The sequence below is a fragment of the Anas acuta genome, chromosome 8 (assembly GCF_963932015.1).
Source record: "Anas acuta chromosome 8, bAnaAcu1.1, whole genome shotgun sequence".
Taxonomy (NCBI): domain Eukaryota; kingdom Metazoa; phylum Chordata; class Aves; order Anseriformes; family Anatidae; genus Anas; species Anas acuta.
In genome coordinates this window covers 5,533,576-5,557,303 of record NC_088986.1, presented here as the reverse complement: position 1 = coordinate 5,557,303, position 23,728 = coordinate 5,533,576, and the positions used below count along the sequence as shown (strand labels likewise).

Sequence of the window (23,728 nt, the reverse complement as noted above, 5' to 3'; positions counted from 1 at the left end):
ATCTGACAGAAGAGAAGGATGTTTCATTCCTTGACACATCTGTTCCCTATCCTTAAAGTACATCCTTCATCTGCACTAAACGTACTATCAGCTGAATTTATGAAACACTAGGCACATTAAGTATCTGTAAATCTCTACTCAGCCCTTTATCAAGAAAGAATAGGAAAAGAAGGCAAGGGGAGAGGGACAGAGAGGGATCTGACTGGCAAAGTAACTGATAATCTCAAACATCACAGTCTTACATGAAATAAGAGCTGACACACTGACACTCTCACCTGTAAGTGATATTAAAAGAAGGCAAGATGAATTTTAAAACATTTTATTGTACAAAAGACGAACCGATCCAAAACTGAAACATTTTCTACAACTTTAAGAGTTTTATTCTGCAACTTGTGCTTCCACATGCTTTTCCAAAAAGCCACGATAAAACAGCTCAGTAGTTCCACCTTCTTCTTACCAAGAGTATCGAACCGACTGTAGCTGTATCAAAATCTGTTGTTTATTCTTTGTATTCCAAGAACTGCTGAAGTCTTTTCTTATGTTCTGGAGACACTTGCACTGCACTAAAAAACAAAACACAGAACATAAGGTTTTACATTAAATGTAATACACCACAAAATAAAGCCTCAAGCCAAAACTAAGTATACATTGAAATAAACAACTACACTTGAGCTGAAATTTAGAAAACCCAGCTGTATGAAAAACCCGCGTTCCAAGAAAAACAAACAAAGGTAGATATTAATAATTAAAAGTGTCAGTTCTTAACCCCAACAGCTTTCACTACTGAAAGACACTTGTCCTCAGAAACCTCATCCATTTCTTTAGCCATGTAAATCACGGAATCATATACTGACAGAACATCCTGAATTGGAAGGGAACCACAAGGATCATTCATCTCCTGGCTCCACAAAGGACTACTTAAAATTAAACCATGCATCTGAGAGCGTTGTCCAAATGCTTCTTGAACTCCAGCACGCTTGAAGCCTTTTCCAGTGCCCAAATGTCCCCTTGATGAATAAACCTTTTCCTAATATCCAGTATGAACTTTCTCTGATTCAGCTTCATGAGCAATTGTTTACCTTGCAAGAATCATTTAAGAAAGAAAGAATCTCTCAAACAAATGATCTCTGCTGTATATCTAGTGCTTCCAAACTGAGTGAAATTTCATCCCCACAGAGATGGGCAGGTTCTGAAGGATGTTTCAGTCCCACATATTTAGGCCAAGTATAAGAGTCTGCCTGCTGTGACAGCAGCTGAGAGTCAGACAACCAAGAAGGGTGGGAGTTTGATTATTTGGGGGCTCCACGGGTTTTTTAGAACTCTCTCCCCACTAAAAAGATATTTGTCTCTAGCTGTTTTACTTTCTTTTCAACAGCTACAATTTATTAAATGAGTGGTATTCATGAACCACATCTAAAGAGTTCATGAAAAAAATCACTAAACATCTGCCCAGAAATCTTTGGTGAAGTTTCTAACAGGGACCATATACATATGCAGTAATTTTGTAAGGTTGACCAAGCCAAAAAATACTAAAACAACATGTCAGAATAATGTCCTAAAGGGATTCTTGCACAAATATCCTTTTTTGTAGGTTCTACAGCAAGGTTTAACTGAACTCAATTTAGCAAGCAAGGAATCATGAAGCAGTTCTTACTTTAAGTGTTCTCCAAAGACAGTAGTTATCCGGTACAGTGCTGTTTTCAGAGACGCTCTAAGTGCAAATCTTAGCGTTTTGTAAGATGTGTCCACCAGACTTCCCGAGATCCTGGGAGGTTTGCTGGAAACATGAGGCAGTTTGAAGTGTCTGTCTACAACCTAATTGAGAAAAAAAAAAACATAGATGAGCTTATTTCATCTATTTAATTATTTTATAACAGAACTAGCAACATGTCTATGTTAAATAAAGCACAAAAAAAGAAGCACGAGTTCAGAAATTCACTAAGATATGCATCTAGGATCAAGCTTTGTATTTAAGATCTTTCATTTCTAGGCCATCAATATGAGCACAGAAACATGCTCTGTGAAATAAGAGTCTCTGATTATGAGTCTTAAAAGCTAAGCACAGCACACACACTGCAGTACAAAACCAATGCTGTTCTGTATTACGTCGTTTCCTTAAAAAAAAAAAAAAAAAGTGGCATTCCCCTTTCCTTCCCCCCAGTGCTGGATCTTGGAATAAATGACTTACACCAAAGAGCTTCAATAACCTCAACATTCTTTCCAAGAATCTCCTCCATTAAGGAAGTATAAAATGTGTATTTCAATAAGACATGCATGCCTTGAAAACACATCTGTTTGTTTTTTTTTTAATACTCATTTCCAAACCTCGATAATTTGAACAATTTCAGTAATGCCTTAGTGTTAGTAGAGAAACACCACACTGATATTATCTCCTGTAATTTGCAGTATCTCCAAATGCTCCGGGTTGCACAAGGAATTGCGTACAGCGACTAAAGATGAAGCCCTAACTATGCTTCAAATATAGTAAGCCTGCTGCATCCCTGAAACAAGGTTTAACTGAGCACTTTGCACCACTTATTTTTAAGTGAACAATTCCAGTAAAAAAAATGTGGCTTCTACATTTCATAAATCTAACGAGGTTTTTATTCATCTGTTCCATATTGAACATAGTGGCTACTAGCTGTTTTGTTTAGGTTAACTGCAGATGAGAAGCCGTTTATGGCAGTGATAACTTTAACGTTATAACTGGTCAGAGGTATCAAAATATAAAATTAACAAAAACTTCTCCTCTAATAAACTTGTTCAGTGGTAAGGAACAGTTAATGGTTCTCACCTCCTGAAGCGTCAGTAGAGTATTCAGGATAGCTGGCAGTGTAGTTTGAACAACTCCAAATTGGTCTTCTGTAAAGGAAGCTGCTACCAGATGAGACAGACCTTTGGGGAGAGAAAAAAGTTCGCTATAATTACAAGATTCTCAACTTGAAAACCATTTACAAAAATCACAGTTTTGCCTGAAGATTCTACTAATGTGGTGGAATTCTTGAGACTACAGGCAAGTAACAGGCACCTCAGCTTTGACTTGCTTCAGGACTAAATCAGACACTGGTTTGACGGCTGTACAGTTGCTTGAGATTAATAAATGAAGTGACATGGTAAATAAGATAAATTTTAAAAGAGGATTGGCTCTCTTTGCACTCCTCTGATCGGAACTGTACCTGACATCAGCCAAAAGACAAGACCTGTTTCACAATCCCAGCCACACAGAAACATTTCTGGATCATTTATTTTTTTGTTCAGCTTGTACAAGAACTTTACTACTCTGAAGGGAAATTTGGATTTAGCTACCTCTTCTTGGTTTATTACTTTATCATATTTTTTAAATTGTACAGCCTAGCCCCTTGGCCCCTGTTACAACAAAGATAGCACTTCCCACTCATTTGTGAAGCTGTAGGTATTATTCTCATCCGAGAACTGTATTTCTTGGCTCATCACCTTCAGTCTGGCACAGCCTGTCTTATCTGCCCATAAAACATCTAACCTAGGAAGCTGATCAATGTTTGCACAGTCTAATACTATAAAAGATTCCATAAACACTGGTGTTTGCTCTTGACTTTGAAACAAACAAGAAAATCCTGTTGTGCAACCGCATACTCACTGTTATTTTAAGTCTCTCTGGACAATCTCTTCCCAATTATTTTTTAATTTATTACTTAAGTGCCTCCATCACTCCCTCCCCACACTCTCTGTGATTAACAAGAGAAAAATTCAGACCCTTTTTACAGAAAGTTTAATTCCTAAAAACATTGTAAGTTTATTACTGAAACTAATGTAAAAGAGATTCATGTTGGAGAGAAGCAACAGAAATCAAGTTCAGGAATTGCTACCAAAGCTCTACAGAACAAACTAAAGGTGCAGAAAAGCTGGAAACAGAAACTGCTTACCTTCCAATGCCCAGATGTGCATTTGGGCATCGGAGAAAACAGCTTGGATGGAAGCCTCTGGATGCTGAGAAGAAATCAAAGCATTCTAAGTGCAGTGTGACCAACATGGCAGGTTTCAATTAAGGTATTAGGCATTTGACAGGGTCACATCCCTCAGAAAAGATCTGCAAGGCTAACAAATTTTCAGGAACACATAGAAAAATCTGATCTTTCAATAAATCAAAGTTTTCTTGTGGCAGAAGCTGCCCACAAAACAATAGCTACCAATTGGAACTACCAAAAAAAATTAAAGCATATTAGCTAACAAGCTTCCAAGGGCTAAATAAGCAATACAATCCCTCCATTCCTATTGCATGGTCTTATTTGATTCAATCTCCATTTCAATCTAACTGATCAGAAAACACTGCTGTACACATAAGCATGAGTCATTCTCACATGCACAGAAAAGATCTGCATACAAAAATATGAGCTTTGCTTGCAGGAAACATTTACAACTATGAAAAACAAAGATCTACTGCAGAGGAGAGTGCTTCTGTTAATTGAACAAGATTCAGTTAAGTTTATGTGAAGAGCAACGCTCAATTGTTTTTCTGCATAAATGCTATGCAGGTTTAGTTTAAGCTCTCCAGTGCACCTGAAAGGCAGTAGTTATGTTAGTATGACTATTTCAAAATGAGAAATTCCCCATGTTTCACAAAAAGAAAATTAACTGACAAAAAGAAATTAACTGGATTCTAACTTTAACTAGAGGCCGTATCATCTAACAATTAGCATACAGAAACAATCACGTTTTTATGTTCTCACTTGTGTTTTACTACACGATACTTTAAGCAAAGTGCAGTTTATAAACAGCCTAGTTTAAACAAGTATTTGGATTATTTTATGCATGTATAGAATGCCTACTGCAGTAGGAATCAGTCACAGAATCATTCACGTTGGAAAAGGCCCCTAAGATCATCTAGCCCAACCTTTAACCTACTACTGACAAGTCCACCACTAAGCTGTGCCACTCCACTATTTCCCCTCATCTTAGCACTTGGTGTGTGAATCTCACAGTAAAAAGTGTACATACGGAAAGCCTTAAATTAAAAAGAAATCATTTTATAATCATTGCTACATGTAAGAAGCACAATGACAAAGCAGATCCCATCTGCTCGTTCATTTATAGACCATGCTGCTCAGTCACAAAACAAGCCCATGACTACCTTGCTGAAGAAATACATTATCAGCGCTCGTCTTGACAAGAAGTTTTTTATCTGAAAAGAAACAGAAGATTAAAAATATTGCATTTATCTGAAGGTACGCACAGTTGGACCTCCTCAACTCTACTATTTTTTCCATAGTAAAAAGGAATTGGGTGTGGGGGGAAAGTTTTTTTTAATTAAGTTATGTAAGATAATTAGAGAAGGAAGTGTTCATTCAAAAAAAATGAAAAGTTCTTTCAGCAGAGAGAACACCTAAGCTGTGCTGGCTGTAACTTATATCTGTGCTGCAACTCTTACTCTACCTGTTCTTGCTTGTTCTGAAGCCATGTGTAAATAAAGCTGGGCTGTACTGCCTCACTGCCAACTCTTGCAAGAGAGACCACTGGGAAGGATTCGTGGTGGGAACCATTCATTTGCAGACCTACAAGAGAAATGCAGTTTCTTCAAAAAAGCAGTTGCTGTCACTTTAGTCCTAAAGAGATACATCTGTACTGACATCTGCTAGACCTATGACTAGAAGGCTAAGGACAAGTGGAGTGGAAAAGTGTCTACCTGATCCTGATGTCCACAGCTTTGGTCCCCTTCTCATAACATGAGGACTTTGGACTGATCCGTGCCAAGGCGAGTTTAAATCCAGAATTCCCACCTTGGAGGTTAAAGCAGGTGAACTGAAAGGTGAGCCAATATCAGACCCAGGTGATGTCTTTGAAGGCATTAGGGGCGATTTAACCAGGGATGCCATGGAGGCTCTGTGAATGACGTTAGATCTCTGTGACTGGAATGGCATGTCTTCTGTCACCGCAGCTCCTGACAACACAAACACACTGTGTGTAAACAAACAGGCTGGCTCGTGTGCAATAGGTAATGGGTCTGCTATTTGATTGCTATTTCAACAGCTTCTGTATTGTCAGAATTCTCATTAACAAACATTGTTCCCACTGTGGTCTTGCAAAGTAGTAAAAATCAACATGAGTATGAAGCATTTTAAAAGTTCATCAGTTAAGGGAGATCTTTCTGGACCTCCCCCCCATTGCTAACTAGCACTACTATGTGCTGGTATGTATCAATGTAAAGTGTACTTTTAGTATTAAGTACCAGAAAACAAAGCTGCTTAAGGACAATCCCTACATAAGAATGCCAATTCTTCCTGATTCTGCTTGGTACGTTAGAAAGACACGTCAGTGTCAAATTCCAAGGCAACAGCAGCACTAGAAGAAATCCACCTCTGACGTGCCAACAATTCCCTGCTGCTCCCAGGACAGGAGTATACTTGTGTCCCAGGCACTGACTGCTACGAGATTCAGTTACCTGGCAGCTCTCGTGCTAACACAGCTCTGCTGCCAGGAACGATGCCTGAGTCCGTCATGTGAAACACCCCAAATGCCTGCCAACCGCACACAGCTCACTCAGGTCGAACTGGCTTTTCTTTTACTACCGTGATACTCAGTAAATTGCATGAACATATTCAAAGTCCCTATAACAACAAAACAAAGAGCAATTTTACCATCTTAAACTGATCACAAGAGCAGCCACACAAATTATAAAACCTCTCTTGGCAAGACTTAAGTTCTCCCTGTACTAGGCTCAACCACTTACTTGAACTGTGATAGTTACTTTCTTAATTAATGCAAGTGTGGAAAAATACACGGTATCGAACACATCGCACAAAGCAAACCAAGAAAGCATGCTCTTTTAAAGTTCTCCATTTATTCTGGGGTTACTGCAAAAAGAATAATTGAAATGAAACTGTGGGTGGGAAGTGTTTGTTTTTATTGTTTCCATTTATTTGCAGAAAACCCCACTACTCATTTTTCCATATAACTTAACTCCTATTAATGTACCTCTGTGTAATGCATAGGTATTTCCATGCTTTATAAACTCTTACAAGCATTTCCTCACAATACCTGGAGTCTGTGGAAGTACTTTCATCTCTCCTGCTTGCTGTTTTGCTCTCCCATTTGCTGCTGCAGCTTCCTGCTGTGCGATCAGCCGCTGGGTCAGATCAGTTAGAAGACTCAAACACTCCCTTGATATTGCAGTCCAGTTGTGAGGGTGCCCACCTAGCAGTATGCAGAGAAAATGAAATGCAGTAGGCATGTTTGATCCTGATGTTCATCACTGCATCTATTCTGACCGTGCACATTTGCTCTCAGCTTAAGCTTAAAAGACCATAGCACCATTCAATTTCAGAAAAGCCACAGTGTTTTCACTGTGACCGTTTATTTATACTGAAAGGAAAATGAAAACACGGACAGATTCTACTCCCTGTCAATGAGTAACTCTAAAAAAGACTTCAGCAAAACCCATTAAGCAAGTGGAAAATGCAGGCAGTTTGGGCCATCAGATTTGAAATCTGCCAAACAACTAAAATGAACCAAGTGATACCAATGGTGATGGTAAACAATTCTGAAGTAGTGCAAACATCAGAATTCCTGATGAGGTGCCATAAAGTTTTTGAAGTCTTTTAGGCAGTTTCACTTGCCCTTCTCTGCCCTATCTTTGTATATAGCAAGAGGCTTGTGTACTAATTAGAATCATAGCCATTGTTTGCTTTCAAAACTCCAGTGGTGACTCATTATTTATGCTCAATTTAATCTCACATCTGACCATTAGGCGTACATACACATCTGTTAGATTACTCAGTTTAGACTATTTGATTGGTGATGTCAAGAGGACCCTGCTTTCAATACTTTAAGACCTGTGTTTCCTCATGGCTGTCATTTAAATCAAACAACAGGGACCGATATTTATTGAGTTTAGTAGATGAAACAATATGAATACAGGTAATTAAGCATTCTTTTGGAACAAGCATCAGAGAAATGCTTTTACTTATGAGGTCTTCCAGCTTACATAGCATACATCACAGCATTAAAAAAAAGACTAGTGAAAGCATCTGACTAGCACTAAAAAAAGAAAAAAAAAGAATCAACATGAGAGCGCTTTTATAATTACCTGGCTGACTAAGGCTAAAGACTTCCTGCCGTCGAACAGGGGAATACTGGGAAAGCAGCATCAAGTCTTGTAAGGCTAAGAACTGCAAAGGAAAACGTTTTAGTTCACACAAAGTCCAAGTGGGTTCCTTAAAAACTGTAGTTCCACAAACAAATACAATCACTAACGGAGACAAAGTTTACAAAGACTAAAACCAGCACAGTGACAGGAAAAAAAGAGGCAGCAAAGGACTGCCATGTCCCTGGAACCACTTTGGATGGGGCTACTAAGTAGAGCTTCAGAGAACTTTACCATTCTTTAAAAATGACCTACTACACTATTTTTTTTTTTAATTTATTTTTTTAATCTTAACAGCTAACAACACAGACAGAAAGAGCTCAGAAGTCTAAAGACAGAACTGTTTTAGGAAGCCAGAGCTCAGCTGCAGTGTGCCATACAGTACAAAACCTAATACTGCTTTCTTCATGTAATTAAGTAGTTAACGTGGCAGTCCAATGACAGCCAGATTTCTCTCGCTATGCAAGACCCAATTATAAGCTAGACACTTTAGTAACTGCTGAGATTATAAAGTAGACAGTGCTGTGCTCAATTCTTCCCCACAGATCCTTTGATAACACAAAGCTTAAAACAGAACTCAAACGAATTGCAGCTTATTGTACCTTTAGTTTTATCACAGATCCATATAATCATTAAGTATGGAACTTCCATGTGCAGAATATTACCTTCATTTATGTGATTCTTCTTATATGAGGTCAATTTTATTTAATTGTAACCAATAAATTTGATTAATGTCTACCACAGACAGACCAAAATTCTTCTCCTTTAATTCCAGATTTCAGTTGTTTTTGTATTATTGTCTTTTCAGAAAAAAATCTCAATTCCCAACAGAAATATAGGAGTAATTTTTAATTTCAAGAGAGATCACATGTTAGAACTCAAATGTAAGTAGTAGGAGCAAAACGTTAGAAGTGTACAAAGCTATGACAAAATTCCTGTTTACCTGACAGAGACCCAAAGCTGAAAAAATTAAAACAAAAAAAAATATATTTTTTTTAATAAAAAATATATATATATTTTTTTAACCTTTTGCATTAGTATCAGTTCAAACTAGCACATTTGTTGCAGACAAATACATCTCACCTCTAATTAAAGTAGTCTGTCTTCAGGCTAAAAGCAGTATAGCATAGTGAGCACCAGCAGATGTCACTACTAACCAAGTTTTCACCAAGTGAAACTGCCTTGTTGAGTGTTCTGAGGAAGCTTTTTGAAGAACTAAGAACTGGCACCACTGCTAAAGTAACTGCTACACAGATCACGGTTTCAGAATCACCTTCCTAGCACACATCTGTCCAGGAAGATGGTGGGAGACCACTTACCTTTATAATCAGGGGAGGGTTGCTGTTTAAGATTTTAGGCAGGCACTGGTCTGTCTCCTCAGCAAAAGTTGGCTGAACAGGAAAATGATGTGTCTAAATATAAACATCAGAAGCTGTGTTATTCAGAGCAAAACACAAGGAAAAAAGCTTATGAAACACCACACCTGAGCCACTACTTGTTAGAGGAATGATGAACTACAAAAGCACGTACACAATTGCTTCAACTTCCTGTAAAATAGCTTTGAAACTTAACAGAAACAGCAAGAAAAGAAGTCTACTCTACATTTAAAACCGCAGTCTTAGAAAATCCAACTATACTTATCTTCAAATACCTTCCACGTATCCATATAGTTACCTGCATCATATTGCTACAACAGTACTCTAGAATACATGTCTGGGGGAAAAAAAATCTAGTAACACCACACACAGAAACAAGACAAATCTACACTATACGTCTGTCTTATATAGCGTAACCAATATGCTGAAAACCAGAGGGGTTTCCTCATCAAGTAGTGAAAGACTTTAGAGTTCCTCTCTTACACTGTTTCACTGATGGTACTGGGTCTGGCTGGAATGTTAACTTTCCCGGCAGCAGCCCATACCACCACACTGATACACTAAGAAATTCTTAGCCATGACATCCACATTCTGTGATTTGACAAATTAGTTCCTGATCTCGCAGCTACATTGTTTAAAATGTAAAGTACAGTGCTTAAAAGTTTTATCAAATATTTCATCTTTTTAATACTACTAAACATGAACCAGTTTGGGCACAGATTACCTGTCTGTCCCACGTCACTGAACTTGTATTACAGACCATTGTTTTTTTTCCTCTTCCCTTTCCAACTACAAAATGGAAATTTATAATAGCAATTGCTTTCAAAGGGTTAATAAAGTGATTTTGCATAGAACTGATCTAAGTTTACACCTTTACTGCCTTTTCAGTTAACACACTGCAACCATTTGCGAACAGCTCTGGAAGTGTTTTCAGCTAATCAAAAATTTCAGGCGAGTCAGCTTATCTTTTGTTCAACAGTCAAAAGGACAACATCCATTTTATACCTTCACAACTGGATGCTTCTTTTCTTTTCCATACTTTTGTAACTGATACAATAATTAATGACTTACAACGTCCACTGGCACTTCAACTATTATCCTCTGACACAGGTTGTTCACACATCAGAGCTTCTGTTCAGCTGTCTACAGATTCTGACATCATTATAGCAGTTATGCTTGACTTGTTGGTAATTTTTCCACATATAATCACAACATACAGTTTTTTCCACATATAATCACAACAGAGACCTTTTAAAATTAAAGCTAATACTCCAAGAAGCACTGTGTAACCTTTCATCCCTTAAGAGCGCTTCATACCAGTACATTGGCCAGGGATTTAAACTTCTCTAGTTTTCCAACTGATAATGCAGTCTAAGGAAGTTTTCAAAAAAAAAAAAAATCCAAGTTAGATGAACACATTTTCCTCTATTCTTACAAGGAAATACCTGGATTAGCCAAATATCAAAACCCCAATTCTCTGGTGGCAAGACTTTCTCCTCACCCCACTACCCCCCCATCACCATCTGATTTATTTTTAATAAGATTCATTATATATTTAAATGATCTTTTTTTAGCCATATTAATTTGTAACAATGATTGAATGAAAAAGCAAAAATGTATTAATTCCCAAGATTGCCTGAAGTCTATTTTAATACTGCGGCCTGAATTCTATTAACATGTCTCTGCTTAGGAGAACTGTGGACTTTGATGGCTTGTTGAAATTTGACATTTCCAGAGCTTAGCTCACAGAACACTGACATCATTTTCTGCTCTTTTCTATTGAGAAATTGGATTGAGAGTTATGTGTTTCCTGGATATATTATCTTCCCATGTAACCTGCAGCTGTTTGTCACGAGTCTTTGGATAGACTCACACTCAAATACAAAATCATTGCATGGGAACATAGGCAGAGACCAAGCTAACAAGTCCTGCCAGGCGTTAAAGAGCCCTGTGCTGGACAGCATCCTGACACCCAAAGAAGACAAAGAACATGGGGCAGTTTCTATGAAGTACAAAGATACTTTTTTGAAAAAAAGAGTATCTGTGAAACACTGTACTATACCTTCAGCATTGTCATCAAATACTAACCTCTGTAGCATAGATCTTGAAGAGTAACCAGGCAATGTACCAGGTAATCAGAAGAAATGCACCACATAACCAGGTATGGTAGAACAAAGAGAGGTCCAGTAAGCCACTCAGAGTGTCAAGGGGATGCAATTTACTGCAGAGAAAACATCGAGAAGATACAAATATTTTTATTACGGAAGACAGCTATAGTAACCTGTATTCTTGCAGTTGATGCTATTGTAGTTGCCTTTTTCTTTTCCTCCAAAAAGTTTCTTAAAGATGCTACGGGATCCCATTTCTTTAATTTTTCAGTAACCGATTAAATTAAATCAAAATTACTGAAATTAAGGAAAAATTAATACAAAAGTATTAATGACCACAGTCACTTAAGGTATTAAGAGCTCCAACTTCCCCATTTTAAGAGGAATAATAGCCAACTTTAAAATGCAAATATGCTAAAAAACACAGAAGCAGATAAAACACGTGTTAGATTGGGAGAGGTCAGCCTCTTTTAGGTCTATGAAAATGAAGAATATCAAAGAGGATCTCTTAACGACCATCTGTAAGATGATTCCTACTGGGGGGTGAGTTGGTGCTCCTTGGATTTATTTCAGAAGCATGCAGTGCTCCCCAAGTTCTGCACTGGGAAGTGAGGAACAGAATCCTACTAAACACAAAAAAAAAAAGTTGCAAAGAAAAAACAAGTAGCTACGCTGGACTACTCTAGGAAAGGGAGCTGTTGGCAATATTCTCCTGTAAGTACTGTAAGCACAATGTGTTACCCACCTGTCTATGTGAAGATCCATTGTGGTACTTATCCATACTTTTGGGATATAACCTAGGGGAGAAAAAATACAAAACTACAAAAACAAAACACTAAAACAAGTAAAACACTGACAAACGTACACAAACAGGCCAAAAGAAAGATCAAAGTAGAATGCATGTATAGAGACAGAATGGCCTCGTAACATGTGTGCACTAGAAAACAATCTGCCTTTGGGTTTTCTTTGTTTTGTTTTTCTAAAAAATAGGAACAAGACAATGAGAAAAGGCTTCGGGACAGCAAATTTACAGTGAGTGTAGATCTTATTTCAAGTTTTCTTGCTAGCTTCTCAGCAGTGGAATTATTTCTGTTTCTTCCCTAACAAAAGAGGGCTACAATTAATTAATATTAATTCTCACCACAGCTCAGGCAGCAGCAGAGTGCTTTTAAGAGAGTGGAAATTGATAGAGATGCACTATAATTGTAATTTACCCCCAACGTAAATAAAATGGAAACAATTCTAGCATACTTTTACATTATTTAGGAGTATAACTACAACCATAACAAAACAAAAAATCACTGATTTTTAGGAAGTCCAGCCCAATCATCCCCATTAGCATAGATTATTCACTATACTTTTAAAGAATAAATTTTGGACTCAGTTAGAAGGGAGGCATATTGCTTTTTTTCTCCCAATAATAAAAAATGTATTTAGAAATAGAGCAAAAGTGCTAATTTTTGCTTTAAAATAGTAAAAATATACAGTGAAGTCATACCCACTGCCAGTATGTCGGGTTCAGCTCTAAGACTGCGTTCCCAACACCAGGCAATGGAAGGAGCAGGCCAACGCATGGAGATATTCATACATGTTATAGAAGATTTGGGAATATTTAAAGAAAAATGGGAATATAAATTACAGTTGAAAACAAATTTTTTCATTCGCACTTTGGGATCTTTTTGAGTATTTTCAGGTCTATGATCTTTTTGACGCAGATCAGGACAGACACAAAAACAGCAGCCAGGTTTTCAAACGCAGACCTGTAAAATGCTCGCTGGTTAGTTTGGTAGCTCCTCCTATGTGCGAGTTATTTCACAGCTGCCTGTAGTGAGCCTTCCCTCACAGAAGAGACCAACCAGAGACAATCCTCTGGAGGAAGACCAATGTTTCAGCACAGTGTCCAAAACCACAGGTTTTCAGGCTAGAAAATTACTGTTCCCCACTGTCTTCATGGAATACTGTCATGTTCTTACAGTGTTACCAACTAGATGAGAAATCCTTATAGAAGGCGTTAAGATCCTTGGAAAAGAAACATTTCTGACATATTAAACAAAATTCTAAGATGCTTTAAGAATTAATACTAGTGTATGAACACTGTGCCTTTTTTCACCGTTTTTGAGAGCTGTTACATCTCTTTGCTTAAATAAGCCCTTATGCCTGCAGCAAGCTACTTGAGGGGCTGAAAAATAGCATAAAATGCCTGCCTGCCTGAAATACTCAGTTTTCAAAAATACAGGAATTAAAAAAATTAGAGAACTTCGGAATCCTTACCAAAAAAGTAATATGCGACACAGAAGTTTCTGACCAAATACAGCGATTCCGCACAACTGTGTTTAACAAGGAGAGGCAAAGATCTTCTGAAACGTAAGTACTTGTATTGCTAAAAACAAAAACATTAGTTTAATATTCTGCATTCACAACAAAGCAATGAAATGGTAAAAAAAAAAAAAAAAAAAATGACACTACTTAAAAATGTGTGGTCTAGACAAGTTTTAAAAAATAGGTTAAGGCAATGCCATGTGTTGCACTTACTGCTTATTCTCCCAGGTTATTTCTGTCATTTTATAATCATCTCTAGTTTTCATCCCTTTCCTTGTAGCAGTGTGAAAACGGAGCATAGGGAAAAACTGACTGTGTACAACGGGAAACTATAAAAAATGCTGCCTAATGCAAAACAAACAACAGGGACATTTCATCTGCTAGATTTCAGGTTAGACAAACAAGCATTCCATTAAAACACTGGGAAAATTCAGATATCTGAGTTATGTTGTCAGTAATCCTCCAAGCAGCAACAGCGGTGTAATACTGATGCCTTTCTCTGTGCAAACAAATTGCATCTTTCCAAAAGAACAAAGCAACCTGTCTGACACCATATGTAAACGAAGCAAAAGCAATTTTATTTTTTATTCAGCTAAGCTGCATTTAAAGAAAAAAGAAATAATATTTGAATACTACAATTCTAAAAAATACTAACTAGAGCCATCACCAAAATGATGCTCGGTGTGCTGACAAACCAAATGGTTACAGATTGACTAAAACGTGTTCCACCAGTACAACCAACCTTGTTTAAAGGCACATTTTGCCAAATTGGTTGGATTTTGTAAATCTAGGAATCATGCAAAGTTAGCGGCTGCTGGGACTACATGAACAGAAGAAATATTTCTGAGCTGACGTTTCACGAGTGCCCCTTACCACTTCTCCCTGGTAAGATTTCAGAACTGCTAGAGGCCCCTCTGAAGAAATTAATGCTATTCCTGTTTCATAGCATCACACACAAAGTAGCTTTGGATGTTGAGTTTTAAGCAAAATTCTTTATGCTATTTAGACTTTAAATTATGTCTGATTTTTTTTTTTTTTTAATACTCATGATTTGCAGCTTTTAGGTGACCCTTATTGTCAGTTCCTGAAGTTAACGATCGGTTTGTGGATATTCTCTGTTTCCAGCAGCTCACTTTCTGCAGTGATCAACCTTAATCAGCTTTCAACACACAACAGAGGGGCTCTGTCAGTCTGGATTTCTATGTTCGTTTGAAAGGTGCTGAGCAGGAAGAAAGAAGGTGAACACCACTGGCATCTGAAGCTATATGAGTACACACTTCATATATTGGTGAAAGTCTGCCAACAGCTGGTACAGCCATATTAAAAAAAAAAAAAATCAAGGCTTTTTTTGTCAGTTTCATTTAGACATGTCTTTCTGCAAAGGTGTTTAAATCTCTTACCTGTATAATTGGAAATGGCAAATAATTCATATTGTTAATAAGATACAAGAGGCTGTAACTGTATCCAATGAAAGCTCCAGAAAGCAGAAAAAAGAGGTGATATTCATTTAGGCACATCTGAGGAACAGCATTTTCTGGGCTAAAATAGAGAACTTAATATTAATACAAAGCTTAAAAAACAAGTAGTCATTCTAATCTTCATAAGTTTGAATCAGAAGTTCAATTTTACTCTCCTGATCAGTACACATGATGATATCTCAGTAAGTTTTTTTTTTCCTGAAGTAAAACTCCCACTACCTACTTTTGTAATTTATGTACAAGGATGTTTCTTATATTTAGTACATCACATCAACCAGAAGACTAAGAATCAGTTCAAATAACTGTTCTGTCATCGTTCAACTTTCCATTAACAGTTCCAGCAATTCTGTTTTTCTGGCCCGGATATCTCTCTACGCATCACAATATTTATAAAATAGGCTGCTGCCTAACCTTTATTAAAGGACATCAACAAATGCTTTGCTCATTTTTGATAGCACTCAAATTTTAGCCTTCTATTTATATAAAGGCCATCAGTAAATACACTTTACAACATAAATTCTTTGCATAATTTATCGTTAACACTCACGATTACCTTTCTGAAGGCGTGCAGGGCACAGCAAGAAACTGGAACTTCCCTTTTGTCATAACTGCAGCGCACCAAGCAACCAGCATTCCCATTACAGCATGAACAGCTGAATGGATAACTTGCTGAGGATGAATAATTTTTCCTATCAGCGCTAATCGAGAGCACGGTATCGATGGCACAACTGTAAATAAAAGCCAAAAGTGAATTTTCAGTTGTTACTAATAAAAACCCCCTTTTGAAAAGAATGCCGCTGGCACCAAAAGAACTTCTCAGCTGCAATCAGTCTCTAGTAAATGAAGCAGCTCAGCTGAAGGGGGTATTAGCCATGAGGTAGCAGGAATCTGAAATGCTTTGCCTTTGGCTGTTTGAGCCCCCCTCAGACTCACACAAGTCCACTGTTTTCATGGCCTCCCTGCATCATTGCAGTACTGAGCAAATAGAAATCGCTACCTCTACTTAAAAATAACTTCTCTCTATATTAATTTATAAAGAAATCTGTCAGTGCTAAGTACACTGAATGTACACGCAAATCCCTTAAACGGCCATCCCTTTTAAGCCAGGTTTTATAGCGAGTTCAGCAATGTGTATAACCCACCTGCATAGAATTCGACGTTGAAGATGCTTATTACCAGTATCACCACAGACATAAGGAGGATACAAAAGATGACGTAGGAAGTATACAAATCATTGAAGGAATCTAAAATAAGAAAAAAAAACAATTATTGCTCAGAAAATTGCAGTAGCAAAGCAGTGACATTAACAGACACTTAACAGAGTGAAGGAAGATACACACCAGGAAGATAAGAAACTCCTGACAAAGTGATTTTTTTTTTTAGTTGTCTTTCAGGCCTTTATATTTTCAAAGGGGGAAAGAAATCAAGTCTGTCTGCCTCAAGCAACTAACTGCTCACAGGTATCAAGCTTCCAGCTAAATACTTCCATTCATTTTCTGCGTGTACACTGGAGGGAGAGAGAGTCCACTACGTTGAGCATGCTCTTTTGGGAATTCCACTTGAGATTCAAAGCACCGTGATGAGAGGAACCCGAAGTTCTTCATGGAAGGAGCAGTTGCCCATGGGGCAAAGGGGAAATGCATTCAGGTACTCAAAGCAGAGGGCTGCTTCTATCACCTCATGTTTTTTCTCTGAAGGATATACCCACTTGTTATCACTACCTAGAGAAAGCCATAGCTCTGGTGGTCATAAATAACACAGAAATTTACATCTCAAAGCCTGCACGACACTTAGCAACGCACAAAGAGGGGCAACGCAACGCCAGGCAGCCCCTACTCATCGTGAGACCGAGCCCAACACAGAGACGGGACAAAACCCACAGAGGAGCTGCGGTGCCCGTGCCACCCACCGGCGATCCAGCGCAGCGGGCGGAGCGGCTGCGCGCGGCCGAGCAGCACGAAGGCGGCGGTGCAGGCGGGCAGCAGCAGCACGGACCAGGCGACGGCGGCCGCCAGCCTCCAGCCCAGCACCTGCGGGAGGCAAAACAGCGTCAGGAGGTGAGGAGGGGTGCGGCGGGACCGGGTGGGGGGCGAGGAGGGGGTCGGGGCCGCGCTCACCTGGCGGAGCAGCGCCCGCTGCCGGCACGAGGCCGCCGCCGCCGCCTCCATGGCCGGGCCCGGCCGCCCGCGCCGCCGTTCGAAGCGGCCGCCGCCCCCTTCCGCTGAGCGCTGAGGCGGCTTCCGGTGCGGGGCACGCCGGGAAATGAGCGGGAAGGCGGCCGCTAGGGGGGGAGCGCGCCCAGGGGTAACGGGGAGAGGGGGCGGGGAGGACTACAAGGCCCAGCATGCACCGCGCGCCTGGGGGGGGGGGGAAGCCTGAGGCGGGGAAAGGCCCTGGGGGGGAGGGGTTTGCCCAGTCCCCTTCTCTGAATTTTAAGTTTTTTACAACATTTTTGACAGTAACACGTGTCAAAAACGGTATTTTTGTGTCCCAATAGGTACACAGAAAGAGGAAGTGGCCCCGCAGGAGGAAAGATTCTCACACTGACCCACGCCAATAAAATCGTGTCACGGCTTTTAATGATCGCTTTCGCCTGGCATAGATATTTATTTAAATCTAACATAACTTCTACGTAGGGAATACTCTGGTTTTTCACATATATGCTTCTGGATGGTGTGCTCACGGAGGCCTGGCCGTGGCTCGTCTCCTGGACTCGCTCCCCGTCATCACCTCCATCCCATGGGATTTGGGATTCGTCTCCCTCCGGCAGCGCGCCTGGCCAGCAGGGAGCCGAGGCTGAAACCACGCCACGGGAGGAATGCAGATCGGGTGTACGGCTCAGCCACAGCGTCAGCCCTGCGCAGAGAGCACACCCATGTCCCTGTACACACAGCTGCTGCTCCAAAATACCACGTCACAGACACCACGGGGGAAACACTGCTTCCTTCCAGCATTAAAAGCAAAGGGGAACGCAAATATAATTGATTTTTGCTCACGTTTGACTTCCAGAATTAAATTCTAATAAATACTTATTAGAAAGGACTAAAGGCCGCTTTTGAAATGACCTGAGGGATAGAGTACATTATCTAAATACATGTTATTTAAACATTTCTTTGTCAAGAGTAAGCCTTAAATAAAAGAAAGGTAATTTGTCATTGCTCCTCAGTCTTTCACATTTTTATGGCTATATTTTAACATTACAACTGGAAGAAAAGCTAATAAATGTTATTTATATGTGGACGCCATTTGGCAGAATCCAGCTGTTAAACGCTTTTCTGGAAAGAGTTTCAAAATACCTGTGTCCCTAACCAGAGGGTAATGTTTTCAAGTGGTTACAGAAGAAATCTGAGATTTGAACCTCACCTTATTTACTGAGCTTTTATTAGTGTTGTTCCGTTGTGAGCAGGGACAATAGGTACAGGAAAATCCACTTCAGGGGCATCAAAGAAGTAAGCCTAAGTTATTGAAGAGAGAGGAAAAAAAAAAAAAAAGAAAAAAAAAAGACCATTTAGAAGGAAACACAGTGCTGCCTCACCAACCCCCGTTCACACTTTCCACATCCACTGTTCACGGGGTGCTAACACAGCACTGAAACAAAAGATTTCAATTGTTTCTAAGTGTTTTTATCAGATTAGAAATATTCAAAATAGTACTCTAAACAGGACTTTTAAATGTAACAGCAGCCAGCACTTAGCTTCTCAAGGCCTTTGAAATGATCTGTACTGGAAGAGACAGGACTGCAGAAATTTACTTGACTGTTTGCTGATTAACAGATGAAGCTCCAGGCAACCTATAGGAACAGGAACTCCCAGCTGACTCCTGTGTTTTGCCCTCTTCCTGCATGCTGAGCAAATTTATCTATTCTGGAAACTGAAGTGGGGTCAGAACTAAAGCCAGTACCGTATCATTCCGCTTAGTGCAACAAGGAGACAAAACATAATTTAAGTCCTTGACATTATGCATTTCAGTAGCATCATGGTCTTCTGCTTTCAAAATGCTGATTTACTAAGTTCTGGCAAGTTTGTATTTTTATATATTAAACTCATAAGCACACACTATAAACTGAGCATTTAATCATTTTAAAGGATTAACTAAGCATAGTATTTGTTGGAATACACTGTCACTGGATACAACAAAGATTAATGCTTTGCTGACACTACAATGAAATCCTGATAAAAATTCTGTTCTGTGAGTAATTTTGTTTTAAAGCTATCTTCATTATTGTTTGTTATTGGCACTGTCAGTCAGATTGGCATACAGTTTTGAAATAATGAGAGATTTTCCTTTGGAGCCTTTTCAAAAGTACTTCTTGTTTCTTGATTAAAAAAGACTTTCTAGCAACAAGCCAGCCCCTCCCTCCCTGCACTGTACCATGCTGCAAGCCCCAGGTAATAGCAGGTTAAAGAGGAAAGGCAGTGCTATACCAAACAGCCGACAGACAGCAGGGCGTGGAGCAGAATAATGGCCACCACAGTCGCCAGTGCAATCCTCCGGTTGTCATCTCTGACGGCAGGCCAGAAGGTCATCACCAAAACAGACCCCGAAAGGCACAGGGAGAACATCACCAGGACCCAGCGCACCACTTTTTGTGGAATAATCCATAAAATCTGTAAGGGAGGAAAGCAACCGTCAAATAGACTGTGTGAAACAATGATTCATTTATTGAATGCATTGTTCTCTGACATTTCACCACGTCCAGACAATTTGTGCACAAATTAACTCAAGCTTTATTTGAGGAATGAACAATGCTAATAGCAGCTACAGGAGCAAGGAGCTTTACTGGCAGGCATGACAAGTTCATGTCCCCTGAGTTATCCCTTACTTGGATTTGCTGCCTCTGGGGAAATGACCTGCCCCAGACTTTTCTGGGACCACTTGATTCTAGACAAACTTGAACAAAAGCTTTAGTTTAGCCAAGCTAAAAGATTTGTCCATTCCCCAAGACTTTGATCAATATGAACAATCTTGTAAGAAATAGCCCTGTTTTTAAACCAGGAGCTTTTTTCAGGGCGTGTAATGTAGGGACACACTCCTTAGGCCATACGTACCGCTGTGGGGATATAAACGAAGAGGGAGTAGCCATATACACACACTATCTCCAGGAATGAGTACGAGACGATGTTCATAACTTTACTGTTCCTCCACATCAGAAATCCCCAGAGAGCAAGGGGAACAAGCCAAGCGTATGCAAAAATTGTTGTTGCTGCTATGGACACTGGAAACATGTCAAAAGATTTAACATTGTATTAGAATACAAGCCAGAATCAAATGTATGAAGCATTCAGCGTGAAAACTAGAAAGCTGCTTTTGAAATTACTTTCAAAAGGTAAAGCATAAATTTATTAATAAATTGAGAATTCTGCATTTATAACCACTTTACACCAACTACTTTGCCAGCATTTCAAATTATTTTAAAATTAAAGAGTTCAGAAACTGTTCTATTGTCATTTTCAATTTATTTATTATACTTGGGTGTAAAATGCTATCATTTTCAGTGTGAAAAGAAGAGCCACATAGGAAAGAAAACCTTTCTTAAAAGTAGAAATTCAGCTACTGACAGATACCAAAAAGTGAGAGCAGAATGCAGACATGCTGTAGGGTCATGCCCCAAATGATAAATTTTGCTAAAAAAAAAAAAATAAAAAAAATGAGAGAACACAGCCACGAGTGTCAAATCTACTTGAGTAGTCTCCCAGCAGACATCTATGTTCTGCAGGGACAGCAGTCTCCTTCAAACTATAAGAACAGGCAAATGTAATTGGCTTCTGAGTCTGACTTCCTGGAGCACGTATCAGCTGGGCTTAGTGCTCAGTCCTCCAGAAGGCAACCACTTCCAGCCCTCGGTAGGTGATGTGAGTAAAAACCCAACTCAGTCATTTCCTTTCTGAGGCCTGCAGGCTCCCGGGTGTCCATGGGCCCACGAAAGCATCTACAAAAGCACCACAGTGGCCACTGCTGGACACACGCACTAAAGCTAGAAAAATAGCTATTCTAATTATTCCTGTCTGCTCTGCTAAAACTTTACTTTGCAGCTACTTTATGCTTCCCAGGAGCAGGGGTCTGCCAGTTACAGCCCACTTTAAGGACTTCTTTTGCATGTCTAAAAACTTAAAGAAAGCAGTAAGTCAAAGCTATGGCCTGTTTTTCACATCACTGCACTAGCACATTAAAACAAGCAAGCAAACACACAAAAAAACCCTCAGGACTGTACTTACAAACCTTTTCTGAACTCGGGCACATAGTGGTAGGTCGGCTTGCCCAGATGGATGAAGAAGTTTGAGAGATTGCCACTAACAGCAATGGCAAAGACGAGCGTGGTGCATATCCAAAAGGGACCTTAACAGGAAACACAAGTTCAGTAAGAAAATAAGGCAGAATAATTGTAAAACAATACAACTCCAAATGTTTAGTGCAGAAGAGAATGCCTCACACCCCATATCACACCCCATACCTACCATAGAGGTCGGGATTGCTGCGGATGTACAGCCTTACAAAGTTCCTCCCTGGTACTGGGAAAACAGAACCCTTGATTCGGTCCAGGACCTATGAAAACACACAGATTTATCTGATTGGAAACATGGAAAAAGGAGAAACCCTCAGTGCCTGGATAAGGCATGGCTCAGATAACAGTTTTCCTCCTCTGACGAGGAGCATTAACCTGGTAAGTGTCCACATCGAAGAACGTCTGGTAGTACTCAAACGTCCAGAACGGGGCACTTTTCTTCTGTCCCGCCAGCAGCTTCATGGTGCAAGAAGAAAGGTGCAAACGTTACAAGCACGTAATTTATGCACTCGTGGTTTGTTTACCCAGCAGTTACATGCCCACAGATGACACCATTTACAGCACAGGCTCCTTCCGCCTCACAGGCTCCCTGCCAGCTGCACAGCCCCGCTGCCCCCTGGCCGCGCTCAGCCCTCACCTCCGTTTTATCCGAGTCATCGTTGCCCAGCAGCTCGTCGTCCTCCTCCCTGCCCGGCTCCTGCTGCCGGCCGCGCTGGCTCTTGGTGCCGTCGGGCTCCTCGATGCTGATGGTGGTGGCGTCGGGGTTGGCCGCCAGCAGGCTGGCCGCGTCGGCGAACTCTGCGAGCAGGCACGGGGCGGGGCGGGCGCTGAGCGGCTGCCCCCGCCCGGCCCCACCCGGCCCCGCTCCGCTCCCCGGGCCGCGGGTTCGGCCCCCGCCGCCCCTCACCTGGGAACTGGAGCCCGTCCGCCGCCGCCATGCAGCCCCCGCCGAGCCGCCTCCCGGCCCGCAGCCGCCGCTCCGAGCGCTTAAAGGGGCCGCGCACGCCGCGCCCCGCCGGCCAATGGGAGGCCGCGCTGCTCGCCTCTCCTCCCCCGCCCCTCGCGCTCCGGAGAAGGCTCGCGGCGCAGGGCGGCCAATCGGAGGCGCCGCCGCGCTTCCTCTTCCGGCTCCGCCCGCGCCGTTAAAGGGCCCGCGGCCCTGCCCCGAGGGGCGGGTGGGAGGCGGGGCTGGGGGCTGGAAACGGGGGGGGGGGGTAAGGGGGGAGCGGCCCGAGTGGCTGTGTGGGGTGGGACATAAACACTGCCTGCTGGCGGGCGGTTTACAAATATATATACATACACAGCATAATGTGCTTGTGCAGGTATAATGGCCCGTTATGTGTGCAAACATACACAGTAATATGTGGGTATTTCAGTGGATATAATACCAATTTTTATATACTTATATATAAAATGCAGTGAGCATTTTGCAAATACAAATGCAGTGTGTATTTTATATATAAATATATATGGTAATAGATATGTATTTTAAAGTATTATATGGGTAAAATGCATTATTACATATATCATATACAAAATACATGTGTATTTTGCGTCTATTTTAAATAAATATACACACATATATATAATTTTATATAAAATACACACGTGTATATAAAATACAAACAAATATACATAAAATACTTTTCATATCTATACATATATGCATAGCTAAATATATGGTAATATATATGTTTATACATATATATGTATGTAAAATGTATATATACATATGTGTCCATATAAAATGTGTATATATATAAAATATATGGACACATATATGTATATATACATTTTTATACAATAAAAATATATTTTTTTATAAAATATATGTATACATATATGTATATATACATTTTTACATATATATATATATATATATATATAATACTTTTCTGGGCGTTCTCCCCGCCTGTGTGACGAGTCCCAGTGCATGGCAGCACAGCACACACCACGCTGCCCCAGTGCCACCGGCCACATCACCCCCGAGGCCCCCACCATGGACATCAGTGGCTCCTGAGCCTGGAGGAGTAGGTTTAAGTGCCTCA

At 40.3% G+C, this 23,728-nt stretch overlaps 2 protein-coding genes and 1 long non-coding RNA gene across 5 annotated transcripts; 1 reads left to right on the top strand and 2 right to left on the bottom strand.

Moving 5' to 3' along the window:
- Positions 1–303: 303 nt before the first annotated feature.
- NDC1 (NDC1 transmembrane nucleoporin) lies at positions 304–17,668 on the bottom strand. Its single transcript, XM_068690344.1, has 18 exons — positions 17,515–17,668; positions 17,307–17,427; positions 16,540–16,641; positions 15,951–16,125; positions 15,320–15,458; positions 13,872–13,980; positions 12,346–12,397; positions 11,581–11,713; positions 9,436–9,528; positions 8,060–8,141; positions 7,012–7,167; positions 5,660–5,914; positions 5,410–5,528; positions 5,108–5,158; positions 3,903–3,966; positions 2,795–2,895; positions 1,655–1,815; positions 304–563 (listed from the first exon to the last, which is right to left on the bottom strand). Exons 1-18 carry the CDS (start codon positions 17,563–17,565, stop codon positions 500–502), a joined length of 2,028 nt encoding a protein of 675 aa, XP_068546445.1. The 5' UTR covers positions 17,566–17,668; the 3' UTR covers positions 304–499.
- LOC137860281 (uncharacterized) lies at positions 17,325–18,151 on the top strand. Its single transcript, XR_011098803.1, has 2 exons — positions 17,325–17,454; positions 17,895–18,151. It is a non-coding gene; the product is annotated as an uncharacterized lncRNA (long non-coding RNA).
- On the bottom strand, positions 17,960–22,748 carry YIPF1 (Yip1 domain family member 1). 3 transcript variants are annotated; one of them, XM_068690346.1, is made up of 9 exons: positions 22,588–22,748; positions 22,318–22,478; positions 22,056–22,136; positions 21,853–21,940; positions 21,617–21,733; positions 20,446–20,612; positions 19,822–20,004; positions 18,761–18,852; positions 17,960–18,341 (listed from the first exon to the last, which is right to left on the bottom strand). In XM_068690346.1, exons 1-8 carry the CDS (start codon positions 22,616–22,618, stop codon positions 18,766–18,768), a joined length of 915 nt encoding a protein of 304 aa, XP_068546447.1. In that variant the 5' UTR covers positions 22,619–22,748; the 3' UTR covers positions 17,960–18,341; positions 18,761–18,765. The 3 variants fall into 3 exon arrangements, with proteins under 3 accessions (XP_068546447.1, XP_068546446.1, XP_068546448.1); XM_068690345.1 differs by having other exon boundaries at positions 17,960–18,253; XM_068690347.1 differs by having other exon boundaries at positions 17,960–18,193.
- Between the last annotated feature and the right edge of the window lie 980 nt (positions 22,749–23,728).